General features: G+C 38.8%; 2 protein-coding genes across 2 annotated transcripts; one reads left to right on the plus strand and one right to left on the minus strand.

The window, feature by feature from the left end:
* Window positions 1-272: 272 nt before the first annotated feature.
* LOC112498821 (uncharacterized) lies at window positions 273-917 on the minus strand. The gene has a single exon (XM_025100438.2). It carries the CDS (start codon window positions 915-917, stop codon window positions 273-275), a length of 645 nt encoding a protein of 214 aa, XP_024956206.2.
* A 14,640-nt stretch (window positions 918-15,557) lies between these two features.
* Window positions 15,558-16,870, plus strand: LOC127902733 (uncharacterized). The gene is made up of 2 exons (XM_052442669.1): window positions 15,558-16,034; window positions 16,142-16,870. Exons 1-2 carry the CDS (start codon window positions 15,558-15,560, stop codon window positions 16,868-16,870), a joined length of 1,206 nt encoding a protein of 401 aa, XP_052298629.1.
* Window positions 16,871-17,710: the final 840 nt, after the last annotated feature.

Raw genomic sequence — 17,710 nt, forward strand, 5'->3', positions numbered from 1 at the left:
TTTCCTATTAGTGGTAACTCCCGATTTTTTGGCATTTGTATCATTAATCTCGGCTCTACTTACGAATTTCGTGGGCATACCAAAAGTGAACCCACCTTTGTTCGGAGGTACTGAACGTAGCCACCGTTCACCGGAGGTCATTGCATTCCGACGAGTTGGAGCCTTCATCTCTGGTCCATATAGCCTAACCATATCAGTAGCCTCACAATCATACAGCTTCGGACATAATTTTTCGGTGTGCCCAAGCAGCCCACAAATGAAACAGAAAACATTCAACCTTTCATATTTAAAGTCAACCCAAAACCACTCCCCCCCCCCTCCTTCTTCAGACGCAATCTTTTCTTCAATGGCTTCTTGACATCTATTGAGACTCTTATGCGCATAAAATTCCTCCATACTCCCATGAGATTGTTAGGATCTGAAGATTGGAACTCACCAATGTAGTTACCAATGTTTGTCAACACCTTCTCCGATTGGAATCTAATAGGTAAGTTATACACTTGAATCCAAAACAAAATATGAAATAAAGGGACCCTATGTGGCTTATCATTCTCCCCCAACCTCTGTAGAATTAGAATATGTTGATCGAACGTCCACGGTCCCGAATCAATGACACGTTTTAGATCAATCTCATGAAAAAATTGAAACAAGAAAAGGGTGGATGATAAATCTTTAATACATACTCCCTTCCCTGGCCGCCATAATGCTGCCATTGTATTCTTCATTGCTAGAAAATTAATCACCTTATCAGTTAAGAACCGCCCCACCAAACAGAATCTAACATCATTCAATCCTTCCTGCCCCGTTGCCATATCATCACTTTGGAAGACAAGGCCATCCTCCTCGTCCTCTCCGATGGATAACGAATCATATGCGGCAGTCATCTCAGGCATCATTGAATTGCTGTTGGATGCCATATTACATGTAGTGAACAGAATGACCCCTCCCCAAACAAATAAAAAGAAAAAACTTAAACCAATCCTTAAAGTATACCAAGCAAACTTGTCAGTAGGACAAGACAAAACAAAACTTGCCAGAGGGCAAGACAATTCCTCGTCCTTTATAAAGACTGACGTTAACTTATAAGCAAATAATCTCCCTTGACTAACAACTTATAAATGCATTTTTATAAAGTTATTAAAGTAATTTTAGGGTTTGTTACACACTGCAACCAATAAAAAGAAAAAGAATCAAAAGGACATCTTTTATTTGTAAACACACATCAAATCTCTTTTATCAATCAATTTTTTTTTATTATTAATACAAGAGGCTACATAGCATATTCCATTTTCTCCCTCAGCTAAAATACTGATATGTGAATTTGTAAATCTAAATCCTGTTAGAAATTGTTTTACTTATTAATAACCGGAAATTAAGAAAGTTAGATCTCCAGGCTCCGCTGGATTTTATCAATGCTGTATTACTAAAAATTCCTGCAAAGGACGCATAAATTGCTGCAATGGAGATCTTTGCAAAGGATGTGAACATTGCTGTGTTGGATATAAAATGCAAGGGATATGAATGTAAATGGCGATCGTTTTCATTTCTGTTTAGCGTTTCTGCTTTTCCAAGGTTGGTAAATGGAGAGTAAAGAAACAGCAGATCACCGAAGAGGATTCACTAACGTTGGTTAATTTAGGGGTTTCCTCGAGATTACACCTTTTGTTGAGCTGAATGTGTGAGGCAGTCCGACTTTTTCCTTCTGCAATGTGATCGCTGCTTCATTCCATTTGAGTTGTTCGGGTGGGACTAATTGCTCAACTTCAATGGAGGACTATCAGGCAAATCGGCAATTAAGCTGTATTAAATACTGAAGATAGAAAGTCTTGTACTCTTGTTGGGCATACGACGAATGATGCTAAAAAGGCTGCCAAACTTATATTTTTCTACGAGAATTATGTTTCATGTGGAACCAAAACTTAAGAAGATTAACTCTGCAATTGGGCTTCCAAAAGAAAGCCAGCCCTCCACTCTGGCCCACCTTCTCAACAACAAATAAACCAACATATCCCAACTTAATTTTTATCCACTCTAATTTATCTCTATGACATAATGTTTCCATTAGCAAAATAAAATCGGGTTTTTTTTGTTTTGGCCAAGTCTACAAGAACTTGAACTGTGTGTGGGTGGCCCAACCCACGACAGTTCCAGCTTAAGCAACTCATTGTTCTCGGTGGGCCTGGTTCATAGGTCCCACCGCTGATCCATTTTTTTAGGCTGGTTGTAATGTCCATCATATTACTATTACTAGAGTCATCACGGCCTACTGAACTTTGCTGCCCAAATTGTGATCTCCTTCGCTTGGTATCCAAAACAATTAATGCAGAATCATATTCAGCTTTATTTTCCTTGAGTAGAGCTATGATATTGGCTGAATCTCCAAAATCTTGCCCATTAAAACCCATTTGACTATTAATTATGGGGAAAATTGGGCTTTCCTTATGCATTGGCACATTCCCATCTGCAGCATTCTTGCCACGTGATTCCTTGTCATCATGCACAGATTTGGTGGCCATAATCACGTCCATAATCATAACACTCCCAAATTTTGAACTATTACCAAATTTACTTGCCTCCATCTCCGGTGGCTCATTTCTTAACCAACGCTCGCCGGAATTCATCATGCCTTTCCTAGTAGGAGCTTTCATCCAGGGACCATAAGGTTTAGTGACTTGACCATCTACATCTTCATATAACGAAGGGCAATTACGCTCAATATGACCGAGGAGGCCACAAATAAAACAAAAAATGTTGAGCCGTTCAAACTTGAAGTCCACCCAAATCCATTCCCCTCCTGCTCGCTTCATACGCATTCGGCGTTCTAGAGGTTTCCTGACATCAATTGACACTCGCAACCGCATATAATTTCGCCAAACACCTTTAAAATTGTTTTCATCCGATTCTAGAAAAAGAGCCTATATGAGTTCCAATACTTTGCAAGACTTTCTCCGATTGGAAACCTATTGGTATGTTGTAAGTTTGGACCCAAAAAGTAGTATGGAATAAAGGGACTTGTTGGGGTTGTTCATCCGCTTCCAGTCTATGAATGAGAAGGATGTTCTTATCAAAAGTCCAAGGTCCAGAATCTAAGACCCTCTTTATATCAATTTCATGAAAAAAATTGAAAAAGAAATAATGTAGGAGACAAATCTTTGATGCAAACACCCTTGCCCGGCCGCCACAATGCCGCCATAGTATTTTTCATGACACCAAAATTAATCACCTTATCAGTTAAGAACCTCCCCACCAGACAGTAACGTGAGTCAATCCTAAAAACCCCATTATCTTCCTCTTCATCTCCAGTCACTATAAGGCCACCCTCCTCCTCTTCCTCAAGTTGCAGGCGTGCGCATGCATTATGCAAGTCAAACTCTGCATGAGCACTTGATCCAGCCATCACGTAGTCTGTAGGAATAACAAAAGAAACGAGATCGAGAAAAGACGAAACAGAGAAGCATAGAAACACCAGGACTAACTTGCCATATAGACAAGACCGACAAAACTTGTCACACAGACAAGACTTTTTTCTAGAGACAGCTCCACGTTCAAACTTCAAAAGTCATGTGGAAAAATGTTTATGAAGATTCGATTAAACCAGGCTGTTGAGAGCGTCAACAGACTGGCATTCTTCTAGAAATGGTGACTGGTGTACCAAAGAATTTTCCTCTTTTTAAATATGCAAAACTTAAAAACAGGGCATACTCTGTATATATTTCTGTGAAATCGTCGTTCATTAAGCAAATTTCTTCATCTAATTAAGGTAATTTTAGGGTTTGTTACTCACTGCAACCAATAAAAAGAAAATGAATCAAAAGGACATCTTTTATTTGTAAACACACATCAAATCTCTTTTATCAATCAAATTTTTTTTATTATTAATACAAGAGGCTACATAGCATATTCCATTTTCTCCCTTAGCTAAAATACTGATATGTTATCAAGTTAATTTGTAAATCTCAATCCTGTTAGAAATTGTTTTACTTTTTAACAACCGGAAATTAAGAAAGATCTCCAGGCTCCGCTGGATTTTATCAGTGCTGCATTACAAAAAATTCCTGCAAAGGACGCATAAATTGCTGCAATGGAGATCTTTGCAAAGGATGTGAACATTGTTGTGTTGGATATAAAATGCAAGGGATATCAATGTAAATGGCGATCGTTTTCATTTCTGTTTAGCGTTTCTGCTTTTCCAAGGTTGGTAAATGGAGAGTAAAGAAACAGCAGATCACCAAAGAGGATTCACTAACGTTGGTTAATTTAGGGGTTTCCTCGAGATTACACCTTTTGTTGAGCTGAATGTGTGAGGCAGTCCGACTTTTTGCTTCTGCAATGTGATTGCTGCTTCATTCCATTTGAGTTGTTCGGGTGGGACTAATTGCTCAACTTCAATGGAGGAATATCAGGCATATTGGCAATTAAGCTGTATTAAATACTGAAGATAGAAAGTCTTGTACTCTTGTTAGGCATACGACGAATGATGCTAAAAAGGCTGGCAAACTTATATTTTTCAACGAGAATTATGTTTCATGTGGAACCAATTTTTATTTCGTGATCTTGTTACATTCTTACCTCTTTGTTCATGGATTGATTGGCACATGTGTATTACTATTATCATCTTTGTCCTCTTCTTTCTCTCCTCGTTGTCTTTTATTACCTAGTATCTCTCCTCTAGGATGAGCAATATTGAAGTTCGTTGATTTGTCAGTGTTTGATTTATGATAAGCGGATTTCTCATCCTACAATTTTTTTGGGCCAAATATGGTATTAAATACTGTATCTTCACTGGTAGTACTTCGAGAAATAGCATTTGCTCATGATTTGACTTAACAAAACAACATCCAGTCCGCCTATATTAATCCCTGCTGTGTTTTTTTTTCACAATATCTGTTTCTATTCTTTGTTGAGGACTGTTGTGAATCTGTGATACAAGCTGACAGAATGGTTGCATCCAAATTTAATATGAGAAAACAGATCCTCTAGCCTGTCCGCTTAACACGGATAGAATATTAATAAAAAGAATGATTTTCCTTTTTAAGCATCTTTTTTCCATATGTATGTATTTTGGAGGAAGCACGTCCACGAGTTCACCATACTCTAATTTTTAATTAATTCTATTTATTTCTCAAATTACTTTGGTTAAAATTAATTTATCTCCATTGTTTCTCATTTCCTCTTCTCAATCTATTTGACCACTAATGGTGTGTTTTTTTAGCAGCAATCGGAATGAAAATTTGGAAATTGGAATCAATGATGAATTTATTTACAAAAATTTAGGCTTGGAATCAAAATAAAAAATAGTGTCGGGCCTATAGATTTTGGCAATCATTACCATTGTTTTGATTCCTAAGGGAGGGGCTGGGAATTAGAATCTGATTTCTAGAATTATTCATTTTACTCCCAATACATTTTCATAATCTCTAAATTGATCCCAATTAAAATTTGACATTTTTGCATTTTAATTCCTATAGAATTTATGAAATATCCAAATTTTTTGTATTATTTACAAATAGGTCCTTCGTTGGTAGTAATAATAATAATAATAACAACAAAAATAATATTAGTATTTTTATCGTCATTATTATTATTTATTAACATCATCATTATCATTAAAATTTATTAATTTAATTATTTTAATTGTTATAATTTATTATTATTCATTATATTATTTATTTTTAATAATATGATTAATGTCATTAATTTATTATTCTTATAATCAAAATTTATTTATTTTATTTTTTAATTATTATTATTGTCATTAATTTCCTTATTATTATTATCATTAAAAAAAATTTACAATACAAAGATTATCCAATCAATAAATAATTACTATTGAAGGCATTTAATAATGTCACGCATACACATTGTATATCCCGAATATCTTCTTAAGTATAAATTACTAGTCATCGGTAATTATTAAAAGCTTTTAGAGTTGTAAGAAGCTAGATTTCATTAAAAATTTCAAAAATTAAGGGTCTTCACTAAAATTTAACCTATATATCTATGTGAAATTTGCGTTTCGGCTCTTGGCTCCTTGGGTTTGAACAAAAAAAATAAAAAATGAGTATCTGCAAATTGAAAAAATAGTGCATTCACCTTTTAAATAGATTTTAAGCATAGTCGATCTGTCTAATAATTAGTACCTGCTCTAGCTTGTATTAATCATGGCTTGGTTTCCACCCAAAAAAATCCTACTCAAACAATAAAACCAATAAATTACAAAAGGGAAAAAAATAACCCGTATTGTTTGTTGTTTGTTTTATCTTGGCTTTGGTTCTCTGCAACGTTATTTGAGTTCTTTGCAAGAAGTAGCTCACCACTATGTGGAGCTTGTTTAAGAAAAATATTGAAGAAGAGACAGCATAATTAAGTTAACAGTAGATATATGGCTAGACAAACTTAATCGATATTAAAATATTGATACACAACAATTTTATTTATTTATTTTCCTTCCAGGCAAACATGGTACATGTGAACAGCTAGACAAAGAGAATCTCTTGTATATATCAAGAGATCTTACAAGCTAAATTAATTAAAACAAACTAAGACTCTCATACAATTGACGGATAATAGTCAGTACCCATCATTTTATTTCCTTAACATAAGAGAGTAACACGGCATGTACTTAACCAGTGTGGTCAGGGTTTCTTCCATATTGCGGGACCACAAGAAGATGAATATTTCCATTAATTTCATCATCAGCAATAAGTGACCATAATGGCATTACTCTAGACCCCTCCGACCGATCGTTATAACCTAAAAAATTCATGTTATAAAACTTAATCACAAGTACACATATTAAAATAAGAATTATAAATGATATTTAATTGAAAATGCATGGCCTATATATATACCCGCGCAAAGGAGTTTTCATAATCTTCAAATCAGAAAGGCAAAAGATTTCTGTTGGCTTCGAATGAACTGTATTCACAACTCAAAAGGTAAGTAATTGTGCTCGACTGAGTTCTTATTTCTGGTTTGATCTGATATATATATAGATCAACTGGTCGACACAACAATGAGAACGTAGCAAATAAACAAGTGATGCACGGTAAAGACAATGTATCAACGGTGGCTCTATATGGCTAAATTATTGCACGTGCGAAACAGGGTCCAAAAAATAAATAATTCTAAATAAGAAGACGAACTGACGATCAAAGCAATAACACTAACCAATAATGCATGGTAAGGATAACATATCATATATATTAACGGCTACGTACGTTTCAATTAATGGATCCACGAAATAAATAGTTGTACATAATAAATCAAGCAAAGTAGACGATTATTATTATGGTCTTCTTATTTCTTTCATGGACCATTGATTCCTACTTCCACATGCGTTTATTTCCACATGCAGTTGAAACATTTATAGCCATTAATCTTACAATTATCAAACTTCAGCCTTCTTTATTGATTAATGATTATGTTATAATATAAAATGAAATTTTAAGCTTTATTTTTTTTTGAGAAATTAACTTTATAATTAGATCATTGGAAGCTAATTTTGACAAATTAAGAGAGGAAAAACCTCCTATTCTTATTAAATTAGTTATAAGCTCTATTTTTTTAATCGAAATTTGCCTTCAAATATGGGGTTAGGAATTTGTATGGCTAAATAAATTATTGTTTAAATATGATTGTAATCTTATATTGTAAATATATAGGTTTAGGAATTTGGTACGTTGAGCTTTACTTGATGGGATTACAATCTTAACTTTTTGTCGCTAACAAAATCAATGGTACGTTGGGCTTCAAATGTTGAATTTTTTCCCCCTATTAATAGCGAAAGCAGAACTAAATAATTGGTGAGCTCCATACTATATTATTGATTATTTTTATTCTTTCACCTCCTAATAAATTTTCTCTCTTATTCTTTAATATCATTCGATTCTCTCTCTCTTATCGATGAATTCGGCGCACTAATTCAGTTGACCTTATCTTCAACTTCGCCAATATTTACTTCCAGACTAGTTGTGAGCTACTACAATCCTTCCAGGATCATCTTTTAGAACTTCCTTGACCGTGTTAATAATTTGTGTGAAACCGATAATTTTTTAGTAAACAATTCATGCTTACTATACGAATTCCGTAGAGGTTTTTGACTCTTGTTTTGGCAGGTAAGGAATAAAAAATTCAAAGTAACTCTTATCATCTCATTGAATTAATTCAAGGGCAAAGAGTTGCAGAAATTCAAGTTCTTCATATGCCCATCAACTAATTGGCAAGCAGACAACAAAAACAAAAATTTCACTTACAAAGCGAAATGACAAAAGCACTAGCTAAGCAAATAGAAAAATCGTTAAAAGAAAATTAACAAATCGGTTCTTCTCTCCGCGACATGGGCTTAATTTTTTCAGAATTTTCAGTCTGTTTTCTCGTTTCTTTCGTTTATCCATCTAGGGATGGCAAAAATCCCCACGGGGACGGGTACCCTCGGGGATTTTCCCCATTCGGGGAGGGTACGGGGATAATTTTATACCCAATTTTTTTTTTCGGGGAGGGGACGGGGAAAATTTTTTACCCAACTTTTTATTCGGGGAGGGGACGGGGATGAGGTGGAATCCCCATCCCCTACCCATTTCCCCATTTTAATTTTTAATTTTATTTTTATTTTTAAAATTACTAATAAATAAATAACAAAATTATAAATATTGTTAAAAATAATAAATATCAAAATAGTTGTATGTTGGGAAAGTGGTCACCCTTTGCCGGGAATTAGTTGAAGAGTATTAATTGAAGTTTTCACCAACTGTTTATTGCTTTGATTATACTGGTAGTAGTTCTTCTACTAGATCTACAGGGGATTCTTATAAGAAAGCAACCAAATGGATGACAGGTTTTGATGATTATGTAAACAATGGAGATTGTGCAGTTGTTGCAGATGAATTAGATTCATATTTGGATGAGAAAGTTATACCTCGGACGGAAGATTTTAATATTTTGAGTTGGTGGAAGACAAATGCTAATAGGTATCCTACATTAGCTCGAATTGCTAGAGATATTTTGGCAATTCCAATTACAACAGTTGCTTTTGAATCAGCTTTTAACACTAGTGGTAGAGTTGTGAGCCCATACTATAACAAACTTCATCCAAGCACATTGAAGGCCTTAATGTGCTGTCAAAGTTGGTTACGAGCTTACAATAGCGGTATGAGTTTATTTTAATATGATTAATTTAAAATCGAAAATAAAAAAATGTATTAGACTATTAGTTATTCGGGGACCGGGGACCCTCGGGGATCCCCTGTTATTATTCAGGGAGGGGATGGAGATTCTCTCAAGCAATTCTGACAGGGACGGGGAGGGGACGGGGACATATGCAAAATATCGGGGATGGGTATGGGGAGATTGGTCCCCTCCCCTCCCCTCCCCATTGCCATCCCTATATCCATCTCTAATTTTATATCAATAAAATTATAATGAAAACGATTTTGATGGTAAAATTGTATAGAGAATTAAACTATAAAAAAAAATGATAATATGCAAAATACTTATTTTAGTTCAAAGAGTAATTTTTTAATAAAGGAATCTCTTACTTTAATAATGGAAGTATGAAATATCAAATATATTTGACATTTTATTGAAAATTTGAGTATACGTGAAATATAAATGACAATATTTTTTAACGTAAAAAATCTCAATAGTGATATTTTACCAAGTTAAATGAATTTGTAAATCTCAAGAGTAAAAAATCTCAATAGCTTTATTAACGTAAAGCTAATAATGTTTTTACTTATTTATAACCGCAAATTTGAAAAAGAAAAAATTTGCATCAGCAATCACTCTTAATTACAATAGAAAATATAACTAAATCTCATAGATTTTTATGCTCTTTGAAAATCATCATTCTAAAATCTAAATCAAACCTTATCCATGGACAAAAAAATCCTATTCAAACAATAGAACCAATAAATTATAGAATTACAAAGGGAAAAAAAAAAGTAACTCTCATTGTTTGTTGTTGTTTTGGGTCCCTTTTTCTTATTTTTGGTTCTTTGCAATGTTATTTGAGGTCTTAGAAGTTAGAATGCTGCCAGACAAATGAGTTTTGAGGGGAGAATAAGATAAGAGAGAACAAGAAGAAATTAAAAAAAACGAAAGTAAGGGAGAGAGAAAAATAATTAATTTTATTAAAAACAAAAATATAGCCTCAATTTTAGCCATTGAAATGATTGTCCTCTAATGACTAAAAAACTTGTATTAATTTAAAATTACAATAATGTTATATCTACTTAGTTAGGAGATTTATTTTGTATTCATATTGATGTGGCAAATGATGTATCACTATCTAATTAATTCAAGTGATTAATAATTATTAAACTTTATCATTTTTAATTCAAATAGTAAATTTTTATTGATGACAGGTCATTGGGAGTACAAACAAAATATTCCAATTTAGTAAATATAACATTCATTCTTAAAATTATTTTCCTTGAACAAAGTCTCATTGTAAACGTTTAAAGCTTTATGGATTTTATGTCGATTTCATTATTTTGGTTGGTTCAAGTTTCATATGTATTGCATTAATTATCAAATGTGTTAATTGTCACGGTATGTAGTTGAGATTGAGCTTAGTTCTTATTGCTGGTTTGATATGACAAATATCGATCAAGTAGCCGCCACTACAGTGCCAACGTTGCCAAAATAATAATAATAATAATAATGTGTGGTACGCTATAGATAATGGATCAACAGTTCAAGATTAATCAAACAAGCGGCTCTATATAATTAAGGGTGCGTTTGAGATTAAGGTTGGGCAACAATAGCTTAAAAACTACAGTATTAAAGTGTTTGATAAACACTAGCTGTTGTAAGTTGGAAGTTATGTTGATATAATTTTTCACTTGTATAATATAAAATCTATTATATTTTTAATAATTTTGTCAATATTATTATTTAAAATTTATATTTACTACATATTATTAATTTTTGTTTCATAATTACAGTTTTTTTCCACAGCAGCTATAGTTTAAAAGTTACATCAGCTCAATACCAAATAGAACCTAAATTATTGCACATGCCAAAACAAAATAAATAATTGTAAATAAGAAAGTCTAACAAATTAAACTAATAAATACCATTACTAAACAATTAATAGTGCTTCGTATAGATAATAGATCTACGGTTGAAGTTTGATTAATTGTAAGACTAACGGCGTAAATAAGAAGACAAGCAGTCTTTTACGGCGTAAATAAGAAGACAAGCAGTCTTTTCTTTCAATATCATTTGGTAAAATAAATTTGTATTGCAATTGTATGGCATCTACTTTATTACTAGGACCCGAACCCAAGAACTCATCTCCAACTATATATATTTTTTCTTTCAATTTTTTGCACCATTCATAGAAAAAATAAATTTAACATAAAAGAATGACTTAAATTTTCATTTCATTCGATCTAATGGTGCACGTTTTTAGTCAAAAAGCCACAATAAGTCATCGTTATTCTTCTACTATTGAAATGAATATATCAAATGGATGAAAATTTAATTAAAAGATTGAAATGACTACGTGGAAGAAAATTGATGTAAAATGTTGAAGTTAAGAAGCCCTCCGAATTATATAAGAAACGAAATATATTGACACACAACCGTTTATTTATTAATTACAAGAGACAAAATATATAGATACAAACAAAGAAAATCTCTTGCATATATCAAGAGATTTTACTAGTTAAGTTAAAACAAACTTACACTCACGTAATTGACAGGTAATAACAATACCAATCTTTTTATTTCATAAAACATAGTGTTGAGTACATAAAGGCACCAGGTCAGCCATGCTACTGTGGTACGAGCAGAACACGGGGGTAAACATTAGCCGAGCAGAGATGGATGCAACCAGGGAAACATACCGACCAGAAGTGTATGCCGAGCCGATACTCATCCCCAGGAAAGCGGGGACACGATCCCACAGAACCGCGGCCGTTACGCTTTTCCCAGAGCACAGAATCGCGGCCGTTATGCTTTTCCCAGAATAGAGAATCGCGGCCGTTACGCTTTTCCCAGAACCGTTGAAGGACACGTAAGTTCCCACGTTTGCTACGATGCAACGGTTAGAGTCCCATGAGGGCTGCCATTACCCGAAAAAGGTGGGAGGAAGGGCAAACGGAAACGTGGGGACAGCGGTTATAAAAGAAAAGGAACTCGACGGAGAAAAAAAAAGAAAGAAAAAGGAGAGAGGGAAAACGCTGCCAAATTGCATCCAGATCATTTTCTTACAAATTTCAGATAAACTTTTTGAACCCAAATTGATTTGTTTTCCCGTAAACACCTTGAGCTAACTTAGGCATCGGAGGGTTTACGCCGGCAAAACCACCGGCGTCTCTGATCCGTTTTTTGTGAGCGCAGGCTTATTTAGAGAAAGGAGGGCGATTCCAATCTTAGCGAACGAGTAACAGCAGATAACACAAGCGTTGGTGAAAGAATCTGGTCGGCTAAAAGGCGAGCAGATTTCAGCATCAATATTTTGGCGCCGTCTGTGGGGATTCTGGATAAAAAGCTACCACCAAATTAGCGGTTACCGGAGAAGCAGTGAACGGTCAGATATGGATGTGTCGAGAAAGGATACTCTGAGGGAGGACAATGAAACGGTGGAGACAACCACTCTCCGGGAAATTGCGAATGAAGCCCGAGAGAGGATGATGCAAGACAGACTGGAGCGGATGGAAAAGCAAATGGAGACTCTCACAGCCGTATTATTTGAGCTGAGGGACGAGCGGAGAAGGGATTGTGACACCCCCGTGGGAAGAGATGAAGTCGGAGTAGAACCCAGCCTCCGGAGACGTAGAGTCGAGGACATTCCTCCGCCCGCAGACCAACCTAATGAGGCGCATCCCCACAGAAGTACTGGTCGGGTCCTGGGAGAACATGGGGAGGAAGGGAGAGACTAACCTCGCCCCGGACGGGTACTGGAAACTACTGGCCGAGGTGCCGGTGTTGATGAAGGGGAGCTCAGACAGCGGCTGCAGAACGCCGAGCAGGAGCGAGACCAGATAGCTGCGCGTGATCCTAACCGTGCTATAGAATTGGAGGGGGAGGTGCGCAGGTTGGCGCAGGTGATAGAGGAGATACAGGGCAAGAGAAAGCCCCCGAGCTGGAGGATAATGTTAGATGAAGAATCTCCGTTATCAATTGAGATCATGGGTACCATAATCCCAAGAGATTTTCGCTTCCCCGACCTCAAATACTCCGGGCGAAGTGACCCATTGGTGCACATTGAGCGTTTCAACGATATGACGGGTGTGCAGGGGCTGACATCAGCTCAGAGGTGCAGGGCGTTCCCGTTGACACTAGAGGGACGAGCTCGAGATTGGTACCGCAAGCTGCCCCGAGGAAGTATAAAGGGGTACGAGCAGATGTGCCAGGAGTTGGCCGAGCAGTTCCGAGGGGCAGTAGCCCCAGAGGACGACATGATGGAACTGATGGGGATGAAACAGGAGGAGCACGAGTCCCTACGGGATTTTGTAAAGCGATACCACCGAGCCGTACTTGATTTGGGAGCCTTCAATCACCCGCAGGCGTTGAGGGGTTTAAAGGAGGGTGTGAGGATAGGCCGGCTATGGTATAACCTGAGAAGCCCCCTGGTGCAGAATTATTCAGCAGGGTATGAGCAGGCGAGACGAGATATTGAAATTGAAGAGGAGAAATCAGCAAGACTAAAAAGTGAACAGTTAGAAGAGCTGAGGCGGAAGGAGCGGAGAGCCCCGAAAGGGAGCAGGTTGGGAAAGCGAACTGGAGAATCTTCAGGGATGGGCGGAACATCAGCTCGGTCCCGCCCTTACCCCATAACTCCGAGAGCACAACAGTTCCAACACAACCGGGCTCAACCTCCACGCCCCCCAATCCCAGAGCGGCAGCGAGAATTCCGGCAGATGGCTGCCCACCCCTATCACAACATTCCCAGAACATTACATGCAACCGATTCCAGGGCTAGTCGACCAGATCAGTTAGCAACTGGGGCGGCCCGAGGTGACATTCATGATAGCCGATCAGTTCAGCTAATAGATCAAAGCTCGGCCTATAAACAATACACCCCATTAAAGATCTCAATGGAGGAATTATATGAGAGGATCGAGGGAAGAGGCCTGCTATACCCTCCAGCCCCAATAACAAAACCGGCTCATCGACGGGATAAGAACAGATTCTGCAAATTCCACGACACTCACGGTCAAACTGTCAGCCAATGTCGTGACCTGAAGATTCAGGTGGAAGATTTAGTAAGGAACCGATACTTGGATGAGTATGTAAACGGAGTGTCCCCTGTCATTGAGTCAGAGTACACACGGGATGAAGGAGTCGAGAGGGGTCTGGAACGAGAACAGCCGACCATCCGTGTGATAGCAGGAGGGCCAACATTGGCCGGGGATTCAAACAGAGCACGGAAGAACTATGAGAGATACGCCATGGCTGGCAAAGAAGTGCTTCTGAATTTACCGGCAGCCAAAAGAGCAAAAGTGCGGCAAGTTCCTATTATGTGGACGGAGGATGACGAAGAGGGTATTTTGTATCCTCATGAGGATGCCTTGGTGATTAAGGCAAAGGTGGCCGGTACAGAATTGCAGCGAATACTGGTAGACACGGGCAGCTCAGTAGACATTCTGTTTAGGTCGGCCCTAGATGATATGGGGATTTCAGATTTGAAGCTGGAGCGGACAAATACTTCCTTGAAAGGATTTGGAGGGGGACGGTTAACTCCCTTGGGGATCATTGAACTCCCGATTACTGTGGGGACAAAGCCGTTTGAACGAACGATGATGCTGGACTTCGTCGTGGTAGAGGAAAGAAGCCCTTACCAGATGATATTGGGGAGACCGTTCATGAGGATAAGCCAATGTGTAATGTCCACGCATTATTTAGCGCTGAAGTACAGAATAAATGGAGTTGTGGGTGTAGTAAAGGGCGACCAGAGGATAGCCAGGAGCTGCTATACTACAGCGGCCAAGGAAACGTTGCAGGTCACCTCTCTAGATAACCGAGGGGAGACAAAAAACGGTCGCCAGGAACCTGTTGAGAAGCTGGAGGAAGTTGTTGTTAGCAGGAGTGACCCGAGCAGAGTGGTTAAAGTCGGATCGGAATTGGGTGAAGAAATAAAAGGCGAGCTGGTGAAGTGTCTACAGTCCCATGCGGACATATTTGCCTGGTCTCATGAGGATATGCCAGGTATTGATCGAGGGGTAGCTTGTCATAAGCTGGCAGTCAGGGAAGGGGCAAGGCCGGTGAGGCAGAAAAGGAGGTGCTTCAACCAGGAACGGTACGAGGCCATAAATGCGGAAGTAGAAAAACTGCTGAAAGCGGGATTTATAAGGGAAGCCAAGTACCCGGAGTGGATTTTCAATGTAGTACTGGTAAAGAAGGCCAATGGAAAGTGGAGAATGTGTGTAGACTTCACGGACCTCAACAAGGCATGCCCGAAAGATAGCTTTCCCCTACCAAAAATAGATCAGTTGGTGGACTCAACCGCGGGTCATAGTCTGCTCAGTTTCATGGATGCCTTCTCCGAATACAACCAGATACCCATGAACGAGTAGGATGAGGAAAGCACGACCTTTATAACTAACATGGGTTTGTTTTGCTACAGGGTGATGCCTTTCGGCTTGAAAAATGCAGGAGCTACCTATCAAAGGTTGGTGAACAAGATCTTCAAGCCATTGATCGGACATACAATGGAGGTATATGTGGACGATATGATCACAAAGTCCAAAGAACCAAGAGATCACGTGAAGCATCTTGAGGAAACCTTTGAATTACTGAGGAGGTACGAGATGAAGCTAAACCCGGAGAAATGTGCATTTGGGGTCAGCTCGGGCAAATTTCTGGGATTCCTGGTGAGCCATCGAGGGATTGAGGCCAACCCGGAAAAGATACGAGCAGTGCTAGAAATGAGGTCGCCACGAACAGTAAAGGAGGTGCAGAGCCTTACGGGGAGGTTGGCAGCATTGAACCGATTTATTTCGCGAGCCACTGATAAGTGTCACCCTTTCTTCCAAGTCATAAAGAAAGGGAGGAAGATGGAATGGACACCGGAATGCGAGGAGGCATTTGGACAGTTGAAGGAATATCTAGCCCGCGCCCCGTTACTATCAACTCTGAGAGAGGGTGACCAGCTGTTTTTGTACTTAGCAATCTCTAAGTGGGCTACCAGCTCGGTTTTAGTCAGGGAAGAAGAAGGGAAGCAACACCCGGTATATTACGCAAGCAAGGCCCTAGTGGACGCAGAAACCAGATATCCACTAATGGAGAAGTGGGCGCTAGCTCTGATAACGGCGGCACGCAAACTCCGACCATATTTCCAAGCCCACCAGATAGTTGTGATGACCGACCAACCCTTCGGCAAGTACTTCAAAAACCGGACGCGTCTGGTCGGTTAGTAAAATGGTCGGTGGAATTGAGCGAATTTGACCTGTCGTACAGGCCCCGAGGGGCAATCAAGGCTCAAGCCCTGGTAGATTTTATGGTGGACCGCGTTGAATCAGGGGAAGGGGTCCAGGAGGGACAACCAGCGGAACAGGAGGATTCGAAGGGGATATGGTTGGTGATGGTTGATGGGTCACGTAGTGAACAGGGATCCGGGGCAGGAGTTATAATACGAAGTCCAGAAGGTGTTGAGGTATCCTACGCTGTAAAGTTCGAATTCCAGCTTACGAACAACCAAGCTGAATATGAGGCCTTCATTATTGGTCTCGGTCTTGCGCATACGCTACGAGCAAAAAGGGTAGAGATCCGAGCAGATTCCCAGCTAGTATGCAACCAGCTCAGCGATCAATTCCAAGTAAAGGAAGAGAAATTGGGATTTTATGTAAAGAAGGCGAGGCAGATGGTTGAACTATTCAAGGAAGTAGAGGTGAAGCAGATATCCCAGAACGAAAATTAGCGAGCTGACATGTTGGCTAGGATGGCCGCAACTGTAGATCCCAAATTACCTAAGTCAGTTCCACTAGAGGTGAGAACCTCGCCGAGCATAGGAGAAGAAGTAGAGGTAATGAGAGTAAGCACTGAAGAATCCTGGATGGACCCGATCCTTGCATACATCCACGATGGAGTTTTACCAGAGGACAAAAGGCAAGCGAGAAAGCTAAAATGCCGAGCAGCGAGGTACACATTACTCGATGGAGTACTCTATCGCCGAGGATTCACTTTGCCCCTGTTGAGATGTGTGGATGATGAGGAGGCAGATTATGTATTAAGGGAAATTCATGAAGGAATTTGCGGCAATCACTCGGGAGCGAGAACTTTAGCCTTCAAGGCACTCCGACAAGGATATTTCTGGCCAACCATGCATCAGGATGCGAAAAGGATGGCAAAGAACTGTAAAACCTGCCAAAGCTTCTCCGAGGTTCCTGCACAACCCCCAGAGAAGCTGACCACCATGACTTCCCCGTGGCCTTTCGCTCAATGGGGAATCGACTTGATCGGACCATTACCTAAGGGCCGAGAAGCGGCGACACATGCAATTGTGGCGATAGACTATTTCACCAAGTGGGTGGAAGTGGGAGTCCTCAGCAAAATCACGGAGAGGAAGACAACTGATTTTATTTGGAGAAATATCATCTGCAGATACGGGATCCCCTATGCCATCGTTACGGACAATGGGAGACAGTTTGACAACGGCAATTTCAGGGAATTTTGCCGAAATTTGGGGGTGGACCTGAAATTCTGCACCCCCGCACACCCCCAGGCAAACGGACAAGTGGAAGCAGCCAACAAAGTGATA

Source organism: Citrus sinensis, chromosome 5, assembly GCF_022201045.2.
Source record: "Citrus sinensis cultivar Valencia sweet orange chromosome 5, DVS_A1.0, whole genome shotgun sequence".
Classification (NCBI taxonomy): Eukaryota; Viridiplantae; Streptophyta; class Magnoliopsida; order Sapindales; family Rutaceae; genus Citrus; species Citrus sinensis.

Excerpts from the sequence above, each read along its gene's own strand:
- LOC112498821 (XM_025100438.2), bottom strand. The coding sequence starts at position 917 with ATGGCATCCAACAGCAATTCAATGATGCCTGAGATGACTGCCGCATAT.
- LOC127902733 (XM_052442669.1), top strand. The coding sequence starts at position 15,558 with ATGGGTTTGTTTTGCTACAGGGTGATGCCTTTCGGCTTGAAAAATGCA. Across the intron at positions 16,035-16,141 it reads GGACACCGGAATGCGAGGAG|CTCGGTTTTAGTCAGGGAAG; the intron begins GCATTTGGACAG and ends GTGGGCTACCAG.